We start from the raw sequence: 15,551 nt of genomic DNA, 5'->3' as shown, positions 1-15,551 counted from the left end.
TAGTAAGAGAGAAGAGTTTTATGGAGCTGTTTGGCGCATAATTGAAGATAATTTAGTAATTAGTGAATTAATGAGGACATTTTTCTTATTAAGCCTGTCTTAATTTTGCAAGATACTGCTATTTGATGTATATGTCCTTTGTTACTCTGTTATCCTCAGAGATCACTATATCGAGCTATTTCTGTGTTATTATCACATGACTCAATAGGATTTAATTGTTAATTTTATTAACATAATACTTCTCCCCCTTGTGTTTCTGATAACGCATTTCTCACCTATGGCAATAAGGGGTTTACATTGGGCAGTATATATATATATATATATATATACTATATAAACTGTATTTGTGTCTGTACTTGTCTTATTTATTTGTCTTTAAAAAAAAAAATTATAGTTGGGAGACACTATGTGGTTGTGACTGGGGATTCCCAGTAAAATTCATGTAATTGTATAGGGCTTCAAAGATCCATGTAAGGCCGGTTTCAGTTGTCCGTGTTTATTCAGGTACAAGCCACACGCATGGTTATGGTCATATGTGTATAATACGTGTGTCTCGCGTATGTCACACATGTGACATCTGTATTTGCATATGTGTGACAGGTACCGGAGAAAACATGGGTCTTTTAAATAAAAAGAATTTCTATATTCACCTGTATCCAGCGCTGTTTTCTTCGTCTCTGTTGTCTCCCGCTCCTGACCACCGCTCATTATATTCATAGAGTATTCACCGCACTGAGGAGCTGGAAGTCGGAGCATTGCAGGGACAACATCGGGACAGCATCGCGGGGACAGATTGGCCGCATCGCCGGTGACAGGTAAGCATTCAGCAAGCAGCGTGTGTGCAGTGTCATCCAGGAGGTCATTTGAGTTATCAATGAACTCTGATGACATCCTGATGACACCCCCACGTCACCCGCGCTATAGCAGGTGTCAGGACGGTAACTTCACAGGTTCATCAAAGTTCATTGTGAACTCTGATGACCTCCTGGACGTCACTGCACACACACTGCTTGCTGAATGCTCACCTGTCACCGGCGATGCTGTCCTCTGGATGCTGTCCCTGGTGCTGTCCCCGCGATGCTCCGTCTTCCCGGTCCACACACACACACACACACTGCTGGATATTCACCTGTCCCCAGCGATGCGTTGCTCCTGCTTCCAGCTCTTCAGTGGAGTGAATAATCAATGAATATAATGAGTGGGGGTCAGAAGCGGAAGACAGCAGAGCCGAAGAATACAGTGCTGGATACAGGTGAATATAAAAAATCTTTTTATTTCAAAGACCCGTGCTTTCTTGGGTACGTGTCACACTGATGTCGCAGAGATCACATCAGTGTGCGATCCGTGTGACACCCGTGGTGCCAGAGAAAAAACGGACATTTCTCCATGTGTGCGTGCAGGCGGGGCCAAGAGTGCTCACACGGTCCGTTTGAAAACACGGCCGTGTGAGTAACAGTATAGAATAACATGGGTATGTGCGGCATCCGTGTTAAAAACAGATGTCACACGTACCTGAAACACGGACGTCTGAAACAGGCCTAATAAGCACTATGAGAAGTACGATTGATGTTGCAGGTTGTTTGGTGCTGTATACACACCCTACGCCACACAACCTATGACATCGGTCGCATTGCAGATCAGTCTTCAAGGTAGTCTACATGTTCCTGAAACAAAAATGTACAGCGAATATATTGCTGAGAATTTTTTGTAAATCCATTCGATTTTCCTAATATATCATTGTCTTATACATATGTTAAGAACTGTTTTTATTTTATGAAATAGGATATGTGCCTTTTGCGTTTCTGCCCCCGGACCTCCAATGATGTTGTGTTATATGGTCGACTCTTTTCCTACCTCAACCGCAAACTGAGATATGGAATTATCAATACCCACAAGATGGAGGCCTTTATAATTCCACTTCCAGCATGCCAGCCAATACCTGCCAAACTTCGCCCCTTAGGGGGGTCAGGTAAGACTTGTTGTGTAAGTAAATCATGTACAAACTTAAACTTTTTCTTAGAAAAAATGGGAAATTTGAATTAAGATGTTCAAATACAGGCTACACCGGACATGTTTCTAGTAGGATGGAGTTTCTCTGCTTTTCAAGTAACAGTGATCTCTTTGGTGTACTGTCCTACACAATGCCAATAAATTGTTAATGTCTAATTAAGAGTACGTAATTTAAAGACTTAAGCCCCCCTTTACATTAGACTAATGTCGGCTGAATATAAACAACAGTCTATGGAGGCCCCTGACAGATAATTGTCACTAAAGGCCCCGTTACACGCAACGACGTATTTAACGATATATCGCCGGGGTCACGGATTCCGTGACGCACATCCGGCATTGTTAGCGACGTCGTTGCGTGTGACACCAACGAGCGGCCGTTAATGATGGAAAATACTCACCAAATCATCCATAGTTGAAACGTCATTCATTTTCAAAAAATCGTTGATTGTTGAGGATGCATGTTGTTCGGCATTCCCGAGGCAGCACACATCGCTATGTGTGACACCGCGGGAACGACGAACTACAGCTTACCAGCGGCCGCTGGCAATGAGGAAGGAAAGAGGTGGATGGGATGTTACGGCCGCTCATCTCCGCCCCTCCGCTTCTATTGGGCGGCCGCTTAGTGACGCCGCTGTGACGCTGCACGAACCGCCCCCTTAGGAAGGAGGCGGTTTGTTGGCCACAGCAACATCGCTAAGCAGGTAAGTCCGTGTGACTGCTCCTAACGATATTGTGCGCCACTGGCAGCGATTTGCCCATGACACACAAACGACGGGGGCGGGTACGCTTGCTAGCGATATTGCTGCGTGTAAAGCCCCCTTTAGGTTCTTTGATGTCTCATTTGGAACTTCCAACACTGTTGGGCGAGATAGCAGCCGGTCAAACCATCATTCAACCAGAGCGATCTGAAGCGTATGGGGGACTTTAGGCTGTATTCTCTTAGTTTTGCCATGATTTTCAAAAATCATGGCAAAAACTTTGCATCTTCACATTGATTGTAGCGAAAAGAAACAATGCACAATGGATGAAATGTGTGGCTCGAACTCGTTGGGGTCACGGAATTGGTGACGCACATCCGGCCGCATTAGTGATGTTGCTGCGTGTGACACCGATGAGTGATTTTGCATCGTTGCAAAAACGTGCAAAATCGCTCATCGGTGACATGGGGGTCCATTCTCGATTATCGTTACTGCAGCAGTAACGATGTAGTTCGTCGCTCCTGCGGCAGCACACATCGCTATGTGTGACGCCGCAGGAACGAGGAAGCTCTCCTTACCTGCCTCCCGGCCGCTATGAGGAAGGAAGGAGGTGGGCGGGATGTTACGTCCCACTCATCTCCGCCCCTCCGCTGCTATTGGGCGGCCGCTCAGTGACGTCGCTGTGACGCCGCACGGACCGCCCCCTTAGAAAGCAGGCGGTTCGCCGGTCACAGCGACGTCACCGGGCAGGTAAGTATGTGTGACGGGTCTGGGCGATGTTGTGCGGCATGGGCAGCGATTTGCCCGTGTCGCGCAACAGATGGGGGCGGGTACCCACACTAGCGATATCGGGACCGATATCGCAGTGTGTAAAGTAGCCTTAAGCCGCAGCCAGACTGCTCTGAGAATGGCTCATTTTCTTAAAGCGTAACTGGAATCTGTCAGCAGGTTTTTGCTACCTCATTTAAGAGCAGCATGATGTAGGCAAAGAGACCCTGAGTTCAATGATGTATCATTTAGATTTCTGTGAGCAGCCATTCTGACACAGTGAAAGATTTTTGATTTTGCATGTAGCAGTGCTAGGAGAGCTGTCCCGCTCACACCAGGCTTTCAGTGTACATTTCCATAGTCAGACGTTGCTAATCACAGAGGGAGGTGGAGTCGGACTTGAGCTCACGCGCCGCTGATACCAACTAATGATAAAAATAAGAGGCCTTTACTAGCATTGCAAGTAAACAAAAAAAGACTGTGAGAGAAGACACGTGGGGCTGAATTTTCTGTTATAACTCTTGTAGCATGCCGTCTTCAGGTTACATTGCGGAAAACTTCTAACAGAGACAATTAGTGAACCATACAGTGCCTTGCAAAAGTATTCGGCCTCTTTGAATTTTTCAACCTTTTCCCACATTTCAGGCTTCAAACATAAAGATACAAATTTTAATATTATGGTGAAGAATCAACAACAAGTGGGACACAATTGTGAAGTTGAATGAAATTTATTGCTTATTTTAAACTTTTATAAAAAATAAATAGCTGAAAATTGGGGCGTGCAATATTATTCGGCCCCTTTAATTTAATACTTTGTAGCGCCACCTTTTGCTGCGATTACAGCTGCAAGTCGCTTGGGGTATGTGTCTATCGAGAGACTGAAATTCTTGCCCATTCTTTCTTTGCAAATAGCTCGAGCTGAGTGAGGTTGGATGGAGAGTGTTTGTGAACAGCAGTTTTCAGCTCTTTCCACAGATTCTCGATTGGATTCAGGTCTGGACTTTGACTTGGCCATTCTAACACCTGGATACGTTTATTTGTGAACCATTCCATTGTAGATTTTGCTTTATGTTTGGGATCATTTTCTTGTTGGAAGACAAATCTCCGTCCCAGTCTCAGGTCTTTTGCAGACTCCAACAGGTTTTCTTCAAGAATGATCCTGTATTTGGTTCCATTTATCTTCCCATCAATTTTAACCATCTTCCCTTTTCCTGCTGAAGAAAAGCAGACCCAAACCATGATGCTGCCACCACCATGTGTGACAGTGGGGATGGTGTGTTCAGGGTGATGAGCTCTGTTGCTTTTATGCCAAACATATCGTTTGGCATTGTGCCCAAAAAGTTCGTTTTTTGGTTTCATCTGACCAGAGCACCTTCTTCAACATGTTTGGTGTGTCTCCCAGGTGGCTTGTGGAAAACTTTAACTGACACTTTTTATGGTTATCTTTGAGAAATGGCTTTCTTCTTGCCACTTTTCCAAAAAGGCCAGATTTGTGCAGTGTATGCCTGATTGTTGTCCTATGGACAGACTCTCCTACCTCAGCTGTAGATCTCTGCAGTTCATCCAGAGTGATCATGAGCCTCTTGGCTGCATCTCTGATCAGTCTTCTCCTTTTTTGAGATTAGTTTAGAGGGACGGCCGGGTCTTGGCAGATTTGCAGTGGTATGATACTCCTTCCATTTCAATATGATCGCTTGCACAGTGCTTCTTGGGATGTTTAAAGTTGTGGAAATCTTTTTGTAACCAAATACAGCTTTTCACTTCTCCACAACAGTACCACAGACCTGCCTGTTGTGTTCCTTGGTCTTCATGATGCTCTCTGTGCTTTAGGCCCGTTTCACACGTCAGTGAAAAACAGTGACGTTTTTCACTGGCGTGTAAAACACGCACATGTCCCTGCGTGTGCCGTGATTCACGGCACACGTGGGTTGTCTAAGTGCAATCCGGGCTCCGTTCACCGTGGCCCGTGATTGCACTTAGAAAACAACTCACCTGTGCGCGCTCCCGCTGTACATGGTGCTGATCGCTCCCGCGGTGCAGCATCCGGCCGGCGGTGACCCCCGCAGCAGCTGCTTCCGGGTCGGCTGTGTCGCGCATAATGAATATGCGCGACAATAATGAGCCGGCTCAGAAGCAGCAGGGAGAACGGGCTGCAGAGAGCGCCGCTGGACGCCGGGTGAGTAAAAATGATTTTTATTTTAAAAGCACGTTTTTTTCTGGCACGTGTTTCACGGACCATACCACTGCGTGCTCCGTGGAACATCAGTGATGCCAGAAAAAAATGGACATGTCTCCGTGCGGCAATCACGCACACGCGGGTACGCCGCACGGAGACACATGCAGTGAAAAATCACTGACGTGTGAGCAGACCCATTCATTATAATGGGTCTGCGTATGTCAGTGATTCTGGTACGTTTAAAAAAAAGCACAAACGTACCAGAATCACTGACGTGTGAAACAGGCCTAAAACAGAACACTGAGACTATCACAGAGCAGGTGCATTTATACAGAGACTAGATTACACACAGGTGGCTTATATTTATCATCATCAGTCATTTAGGACAACATTGGATCATTCAGAGACCCTCAATGAACTTCTGGAGTGAGTTTGCTGCACTGAAAGTAAAGGGGCCGAATAATATTGCACGCACCAATTTTTAGTTCATTTTTTTTTACAAAAGTTTAAAATAAGCAATAAATTTCGTTCAGCTTCACAATTGTGTCCCACTTGTTGTTGATTCTTCACCATAACATTAACATTTTTATCTTTATGTTTGAAGCCTGAAATGTGGGAAAAGGTTTAATTAAAAATTCAAGGGGGCCGAATACTTTCGCAAGGCACTGTATATGATTTTCTGAGTCTCCACCAGTATTACCTTAAAAGAGATCAGTCACCAAGTTTTTTCTTCCAAATTTGAGAAGATGATGATGTAGTGGCAGAGACCCTGATTCCAGCAGTGTGTCACTTACTGGGCTGCATTGTATTTTTGTTATAATCAGTGTTTTATCTGCTGCAGATCTACCAAGTGTCAGAATCCTGAGCTCTGCATAAGCCCGCACCACTGATTGGCAGCTTTCTATGTGTGCTGTGTGTAGGCAAAAAGCTGGCAATCAGAGGGAGTATGGTTATACAGAGCTTATGAATATGATGACTACATGCCAGCAGATTTACTAGTCCTCTACTGATAAAATCAATGATTTATCAGCAGGAGACTATCAAAATTACAGCAAGCAGCCCAGTATGTGCAACACTGAAAACAGGGTTTTTGTCTCTACATTACGCTGCTCTCAGATTTCATAGCAAAACATATTCCCTTTAGGGAGAGATGAGACAGAGTAACTGTGTAAAACATCTGGAAGCCCATTCACTGACCCCCGACTATAAAGAGTCACCAAGATGCCATTCCCACAGGTGGCATGGTGAAACATTGGACTCGGCCTTTTACTACTAATGTGTACAGAGTACACATACATGCCATGTCAGTGGGAATGCCCAACACTGGGGCATACATGTGGCATCACGATGCATCCAGGGGGTGCGCATAAAAAGGGGCAGAAGCTATCAACAAAATAGAAAATGATACATTTGATACATATTTTAATTTCCAATCCTAATGCCTGCTTTACACAAGTCGACCGATCGTGCGATTTCATGATCGATCGTACCCACCCCAGTCGTTTGTGCGTCACGGGCAAATCGCTGCCCGTGTCGCACAAAGTCGTGAAACCCCCGTCACACGTACTTACCTGCTGAGCGACCTCGCTGTGGGCGGCGAACATCCACTTCCTGAAGGGGGAGGGACAATCAGCGTCACAGTGACGTCAAACAGCCTCCGGCCAATAGAAGCGGAGGGGCGGAGATGAGCGGGAAAGTAAACATCCCGCCCACCTCCTTCCTTCCGCATAGACGCCGGGAGCCGCGGGACAAAGGTAAGCTGTGTTCATCGTTCCCGGGGTGTCACACGGAGCGATGTGTGCTGCCCCGGGTACGATGAACAACCGGCGCCATTTTAATTAAACATTTTTTTAAAACTGAGCGACGAGTACATGACTCACGATTTGTGAGCGATACTGCGTCGCTCTCAGGTGTCACACGAGACGACGTCGTGAACGATGCCGGATGTGCGTCACGAAAACCGTGACCCTGACGATGCATCGCACGATAGCTCGTCTCGTGTAAAGCCCGTATAACATGCATATAGATAGAAGCATACACCGTGTGCAGAATTATTAGGCAAGTTGTATTTTAGAGGATTTTTTTATTATTGATCAACAACTATGTTCTCAATCAACGTAAAAGACTCATAAATATCAAAGCTTCAGATTTTTGGAAGTTGGAGTGGTTTTTTTTTAGATTTGGCTATCGTAGGAGGATATCTGTTTGTGTAGGTAACTATTACTGTGCAGAATTATTAGGCAACTTAATAAAAACCAAATATATTCCCATCTCACTTGTTTATTTTCACCAGGTAAACCAATATAACTGCACAAAATTTAAAAATAAACATTTCTGACATGCAAAAACAAAACCCCCAAAAATTAGTGACCAATATAGCCACCTTTCTTTATGATGTCACTCAACAGCCTACCATCTATAGATTCTGTCAGTTGCTTGACTTGTTTACGATCAACATTGTGTGCAGCAGCCACCACAACCTCCCAGACACTGTTCCGAGAGGTCCACTGTTTTCCCTCCCTGTAGATCTCACATTTTATGAGGGACCACAGGTTCTCTATGGGGTTCAGTTCAGGTGAACAAGGGGGCCATGTCATTATTTTTTCATCTTTTAGACCTTTACTGGCCAGCCATGCTGTGGAGTAGTTGGATGCATGTGATGGAGCATTGTGCAGCCTGAAAATCATGTTTTTCTTGACTGATACCGACTTCTTCTTGTACCACGGCTTGAAGAAGTTGTCTTCCAGAATCCGGCAGTAGGTCTGGGAGTTGAGATTCACTCCATCCTCAACCCGAAAAGGTCCCACAAGTTCATCTTTGATGGTACCACCCAACACCAGTACCCCACCTCCACCTTGCTGGCGTCTGAGTCGGAGTAGAGCTCTCTGCTCTTTACTGATCCAGCCTCTGGCCCATCCATCTGGCCTATCAAGAGTCACTCTCATTTCATCAGTCCATAAAACCTTTGAAAAAATGTGTCTTAAGATATTTCTTGGCCCAGTCTTGACGTTTTATATTATGTTTCTTGTTCAAAGGTGGTCGTTTTTCAGCCTTCCTGTTACGAACCGGCGCCGCCATAGCCGCAAGCAGCCTGCTGCGGTTCCTGTTGCGCCCAGGCACCGGCTGCCGTTCTTGGCCGTACCTCGGGTCGTCCAGTTGGCTGCTCCTTCCACCACGTCTAAGTGTGGAGAGGCGGCTACTGCACATGAGTGCGCCGATTTACCCCAGCCAGAGTCTAAGCCCAGTGTTTTGCCTACTGAGCATGCTCAGCCTGATTGTCATTTTTGAGACTATGTCTTCAGTTCAGGCTACTGAGCATGCTCCCACAATTAATCCTAACAGCCTCTTTGCACAGGTACTTGGACTTCGTGCTGTGTCTAAGTTCTGGGATGTGCCTACTGAGCATGCTCAGGCAGTCCGATTTCTGAGTCTGTTGTTCAGGTTACTGAGCATGCTCTGGCACCTCACCATTGGTCATCAGACGATGACTGGTGAAGTGTTTGGGGTGTGGCTGCCATGAGGTCATCAATGACGTGGTGGTTCCGGATTGGCCGCTGGTGACGTCGCTGATGATATGGCACTCTGCTATTGGACCTTGGTGGTTTCACTCTGGGTTTGGGGCGGATCTAGGTTATAAAAGGGGCTGGAGACAACATGGAGGTGCGCAGTCTTCACTCATATTCACTTCGAATTTATGGTGGCTTAAGCCTTGTTGGAAGCGGTAGGTAGGGCTAGGCGAACGGTTCCTGTCACGCCAAGATTCGTGGCTCAGCACATGAGGGTCAGGCGCCGTGCTTCCTTGCTACCGATCCTGTTGTGCTATAGCAGTCCAATGGCGTTAACTGGGCTGCGGCTGCTGCGTCACCTGTTCAGTTGTGCCTCCTACGCACACGGACAGCATACCTGCTGTGTCACCTTTCCGGTTCTGCCTCCTACGCACACGGACAGCATACCTGCTGCGTCACCTGTCTGGTTGTGCCTCCTACGCGCACGGACAGCATACCCCAGGACCCCTGTGGAGTTAACAGGGTGTTCCAGGATTGGGTGTGTGAACCTATTATCCTCCTTGGCTTCCCAGTCAACGCTACTGGTGTGATCCCTTGGCCTGACATGTCCTCTACACATGTGGCCATTCGCGTAGTGACCAGAAACGCTAATCGAAGGACCGCTCGGCCTGTCGTGTCTGACACACGTGGCCGACAGGGCGCTGTCGCAGCGGTCTTCTCGCTCAACGCTACCTGGTTACCATCCGGCCTGACATGTTCCCTGCACACGTGGTCGGGGTTGCCCAAATTCCACCAAAACGCTAACTGGGTTGTCGTTCGGTCTGACGTGTCACTACACACGTGACCGGTTCCCTGGATTATCTCAGAGCCATCCAGCTCTATAGTCTCCGCCTAACCTACAGGGTGCTAGCAGCTCCATTACCATCTGTAGCACGGTGGGCCCCGAATGGCAATTGGGATATATACCCCCTGGTCCTAATCTGCCGGTCCCCCGTAACACTTCCTTACCTTGGACCTTTCCCTGAGTATGGCACATCTTGTGCTTTTTGATACTCCAGTAACGTTACAGCTCTGAAATATGGCCAAACTGGTGGCAAATGGCATCTTGGCAGTTTCACGCTTGATTTTCCTCAATTCATGGGCAGTTATTTTGTGCCTTTTTTGCCCAACACGCTTCTTGCGACCCTGTTGGCTATTTGCCATGAAACGCTTGATTGTTCAGTGATCACGCTTCAAACGTTTGGCAATTTCAAGCCTGCTGCATTTCTCTCATGACATCTCACAATTATGGACTTTTCAAATCGCTCTTCTGACCCATTTTGCCAAAAGAAAGGAAGTTGTTTAATAAGTAAGCACACCTTCTATAGGGTGTTGAAGTCATTGCACCACACCCCTCCTCATTACAGAGATGTTACGGACAGCAGGAGAAAAGCAGGTTAAAGTACCGCGCCAAACCACAGGAGTACAAATGGAATTAATAGATCTCTTTTCTTTATTTTCACAGGTCTACGCGTTTCAAGGACATATCCGTCCTCTTCCTCAGGACAAATGCAGAGAATACTATAGCGAAACTGAGGCTACAGGCTCTAATATATGTGTAAGAAAAGAGCCACGTATGCATTAATTGCGTCATCAGCCTCCCCGTGACTCATAGGCACGTGGAGGAGTGAATAAAGTTCAGAACAAAAAGAGAAAAAAAAGGAAGAAAAAAGAAAAAGAGAAAAAAAGAAAAAAAAAAAGGGAGGAAAAAAGGGGGAGATGAAAGCAAAGAAAAAGAAAGAGAATAAAGAAAAAAGTGTGGAAAAATGAAATAAATAAATGGATGAAAATATAGTGATTGGGACTCAAATGTCATTAAAAAACTGTGTGGGAACCTACGGATCCACAAAATAATATGTGCATGTCTTAATAAAAAATATGTGTGATGAATTTAATAAATGAATAAAAATGTGCTATGATGGTTGTCACTATCTTTTGAAATAGCATATAGAAAATGTGAAAAAAACTAAATGAAGGATCAACGTAAAAACATGACATAGGATCGCTGTGCCAGAGCAGTGTGAGCAGCTCTGCGGTAGAAAGATTTACAAGTGAAAAAACAACGGGGCGGGAGCGGTGAACACTCGTTATAGGAGCAAATAGAAGTTGACAGCGTGGGAAAAAATGATGTGCGCCTGCGCGAAAGGTGAAGTGAGGTGAGAGCGTGCAGGGAAAGGAAATAGTGAGCGCCTGCGCGAAAGGGTGACTAGAGGTTAATACCGTGGGAAAAAAGGACATTGCGCTTGCGCGAAAAGGAACAAAAAAGGGGGGGTGGAAGCCGTGTAGATAATAATCCGCGGTCAGCGGCTAGGGGCTAGGAAAGTGATTAAAAACAAAAATGAGAGTGGGTGAAATTAGATTTAGATTTTGATTCCCCTCCAAGTACCTCTATATATACATTTTTATAAAGGGATCCCGCTAATTTAGTGAACGCTTTCTCCCCCTTCTGACCCAAAGTCCTATTCTCATCCATTCAATTCCACTGGTCTTTTTCCTTTTCGGTTTCACTTATTCCGTTTGTGATTTAAACATTTTTTTTCCTTTCACCCACTCTCATTTTTGTTTTTAATCACTTTCCTAGCCCCTAGCCGCTGACCGCGGATTATTATCTACACGGCTTCCACCCCCCCTTTTTTGTTCCTTTTCGCGCAAGCGCAATGTCCTTTTTTCCCACGGTATTAACCTCTAGTCACCCTTTCGCGCAGGCGCTCACTATTTCCTTTCCCTGCACGCTCTCACCTCACTTCACCTTTCGCGCAGGCGCACATCATTTTTTCCCACGCTGTCAACTTCTATTTGCTCCTATAACGAGTGTTCACCGCTCCCGCCCCGTTGTTTTTTCACTTGTAAATCTTTCTACCGCAGAGCTGCTCACACTGCTCTGGCACAGCGATCCTATGTCATGTTTTTACGTTGATCCTTCATTTAGTTTTTTTCACATTTTCTATATGCTATTTCAAAAGATAGTGACAACCATCATAGCACATTTTTATTCATTTATTAAATTCATCACACATATTTTTTATTAAGACATGCACATATTATTTTGTGGATCCGTAGGTTCCCACACAGTTTTTTAATGACATTTGAGTCCCAATCACTATATTTTCATCCATTTATTTATTTCATTTTTCCACACTTTTTTCTTTATTCTCTTTCTTTTTCTTTGCTTTCATCTCCCCCTTTTTTCCTCCCTTTTTTTTTTCTTTTTTTCTCTTTTTCTTTTTTCTTCCTTTTTTTTCTCTTTTTTTCTCTTTTTGTTCTGAACTTTATTCACTCCTCCACGTGCCTATGAGTCACGGGGAGGCTGATGACGCAATTAATGCATACGTGGCTCTTTTCTTACACATATATTAGAGCCTGTAGCCTCAGTTTCGCTATAGTATTCTCTGCATTTGTCCTGAGGAAGAGGACGGATATGTCCTTGAAACGCGTAGACCTGTGAAAATAAAGAAAAGAGATCTATTAATTCCATTTGTACTCCTGTGGTTTGGCGCGGTACTTTAACCTGCTTTTCTCCTGCTGTCCGTAACTACTCCGTTTCGCGGGACTGCTGCCTTCCACGTTACTTTTATGCTGACAAAGGGGTTGTGACTGTCACAACCTTATCAGGTGAGTGTCCCTTCTCACATTCACCTTACACTGTTATACCGGGTAAGACCCTATTTGCGCCCTTTTTTTCCCACAGCCTCCTTGCATTACAGAGATGCACATCCCCTGATTTACTTAATTGGTAGTTGGCTCTCAAGCCTAAACAGCTTGGAGTAGGACAACATGTATAAAAACCATCATGTGATCAAAATACTCATTTGCCTAATAATTTTGCACACAGAGTATGAATGAAGTTCTAACCAAATGACAGTAAAAGCATGTCTGATGAGATGGAAAGTAATAGAAGAGCACCTGAAAAGAGTGAAAACACTAAAAATAGAGTGATAAACAAGTATAAAAAAAAATATGCTGCAGTAACGCAAAACTGGATTGTGAGTGTGATATGAGTGGTATCATTTATGGTATGCATGAAGCTCTAACTGGTGACTCGAATTAGAAAAAAATAATAAAGCCGAGGGCATGGAAATTCTAAAAAGAAATGAAAGACATACCAAAGTATATGTATAAAAATGCACTAATATAGGATCATAGAGAATCAAAAGTATTTGAAGATGCTGTAGTACTGGTATATTCTGATATGGGATGGAGTATGTAAGTAAATAAAAAGGGTATGAGCCATCCAAAATTGTATAGCAGACTGTAAAGATGAATCTATAGCCATGCCATCTATTGAAAGTTTTTTGGAATATGACTTATTTGTGTTACAATTAAAGAGGCTAAATGTATGGTTTCATTGTTTGTAATCATTACCTTTGAAGGGTGCACTTACTTGCTGAATCATGTTTTGTATTTTATAGGTCTCGAGGAGGAACATCCTCACCTTTTACTGGCTCTGCTTCTTCCAAACCATCCATGCTGGTCTTCATGTCCCAGAAAGGTCACCAGAGTGTTGAGAGAGGAGCAGCTCGATGTTCCAGATGATATATTCACATCTATAGTAGAAGATGTGGAAAGGGAGGAGAAGGAGATGGCAGAACAAGGGCTGCCACCTGTGGGGCAGCAGACCACTGGGGTGGGAGAAGTGGGTATGCCAGAGCTAATGAATATGCTGTGTTTTCTGTCAAATAACCTGCAGGGGATTGCTGAACAAAATAACAATCATTTTCAGGCTACACCCCCAGCTACCCAGACAAACCCCACTCCAGCCGCAGCCCCTGGTTGGCCTTCATATCCCATGGCTCCTAGTTTTCAGGCTCCTGTTTCTTTCAGCAGTGATCCTGCTGCCATGTTTGACCCATCGACCATGTTTGGTCCATCTGGCCAAAACCCTTATACTTTCTAAAACCAACATGTTTGTGAGATTTTAGAGTAGGTTTGGAAAAAACATTCTTCATGTCTTGAAGGATATTTATGTAAACAGTGTTAAAAATGAAAACTTTTACAGTGCTATTCAACATTTTTAAAGATGTTTTTATATTTTTACCTTTTGTTAATGTTTTTATTGTTCAAAAAATATTAAAATATAAATCTCACGTTTTTTTGTTATGATGTTATTAATTACATAGTTACTTAGGTTGAAAAAAGACCTAGGTCCATCTAGTTCAACCTTCCTCCACCTGTTCTACATTTGGTCACTAAGTCACTTATAACCAACAATGTTATGTGCTTAAAATTAGATGTTAACATATAATTAAAGAATTATTTCTTAGGGATACATGACAGCAAAAAATAGTAAAATCTCAGTTACAATTCACATTTAGAAAGATGTTGTAACTATTCAAAACTATTCCATGCTTGCAACTACAGTAAGATGTACACCCATTTACCGTATTTTTCGGACTATAAGACGCACCGGACCATAAGACGCACCCTGGTTTTAGAGGAGGAAAATAGGAAAATAAAATTTTAAGCAAAAAATGTGGACATGACTCACTGTTATGGGACAAGGATCTGCTGCTGACACTATTATGGGGGGGTAATGTCCCCAAATTCTCTACTAAGGTACCCCATCCTGGTATTGATCCTCCTGCCTTGTATATGATCCCCATCCTTGTATATATGTTGCTCATCCTGGTATAGCCCCCATCCTGATAAATACCCCCATCCTGATAAATACCCCCATCCTGTTATAGCCCCCATCCTGTTATATACCCCCATCCTGATAAATACCCCCATCCTGATAATTATCCCCATCCTGCTATATACCCCAATCCTGCTATATAGCCCTATCCTGCTGCATAGCCCCATCCTGCTGCATAGCCCCATCCTGCTATATACCCCCATCCTGCAATATACCCCCATCCTGCTCATATACCCCTATCCTGCTATATACCCCCATCCTGCTCATAATATACCCCCATCCTGGTATATACCCCCATCCATCCTGCTATATACCTCCATCCATCCTGCTATATACTCCCAACCTGCTATATACCCCCATGCTAATATATACCCCCATCCTGATATATACCCCCATCCTGCTCATATACCCCCATCCTGCTATATACCCCCATCCTGCTATATGGCCTGTATCCTATGGCACAGAAAAAAATAAACATTTATACTCACCTTTCCTCACTCCTTGCAGCATCAATCATCTTCCTCTCTGTGTCAGCAGCAGTGCCGCTGACCTGTGTGGAGCCGTCACCGTTCCCCTGCAGCATCACGATGTCCTCCTGTCTGTCTCCCGCTGACCTGTGTGGAGACTAGCAGTGCGCACAGCGATGACGTCATCCCTGTGCTCACCGCTCTCTACACAGATCAGCTGGCCAGCAGACAGGTGGACATCGTGATGCTGCAGGG

General features: G+C 44.6%; 1 protein-coding gene across 4 annotated transcripts in view; it reads left to right on the top strand.

Annotated features, from left to right (window-relative positions):
* SPOCD1 (SPOC domain containing 1) overlaps nt 1-14,192 on the top strand; it is a 199,447-nt gene extending 185,255 nt beyond the window's left edge. For all 4 annotated transcript variants that reach the window (XM_075334134.1, XM_075334136.1, XM_075334133.1 and 1 more), the window contains 2 exons: nt 1,783-1,969; nt 13,607-14,192. In XM_075334134.1, coding sequence (XP_075190249.1) covers nt 1,783-1,969; nt 13,607-14,091 — 672 coding nt within the window. In that variant the 3' untranslated portion in view covers nt 14,092-14,192. The remainder of the gene's footprint in view (nt 1-1,782; nt 1,970-13,606) is intronic.
* The last annotated feature ends 1,359 nt before the right edge of the window (nt 14,193-15,551 follow it).

This window comes from Anomaloglossus baeobatrachus, chromosome 2 (genome assembly GCF_048569485.1).
Source record: "Anomaloglossus baeobatrachus isolate aAnoBae1 chromosome 2, aAnoBae1.hap1, whole genome shotgun sequence".
Lineage (NCBI taxonomy): Eukaryota > Metazoa > Chordata > Amphibia > Anura > Aromobatidae > Anomaloglossus > Anomaloglossus baeobatrachus.
The sequence above is the reverse complement of the archived record's forward strand: the minus strand, read 5'-3'. Positions and strand labels throughout refer to the sequence as shown.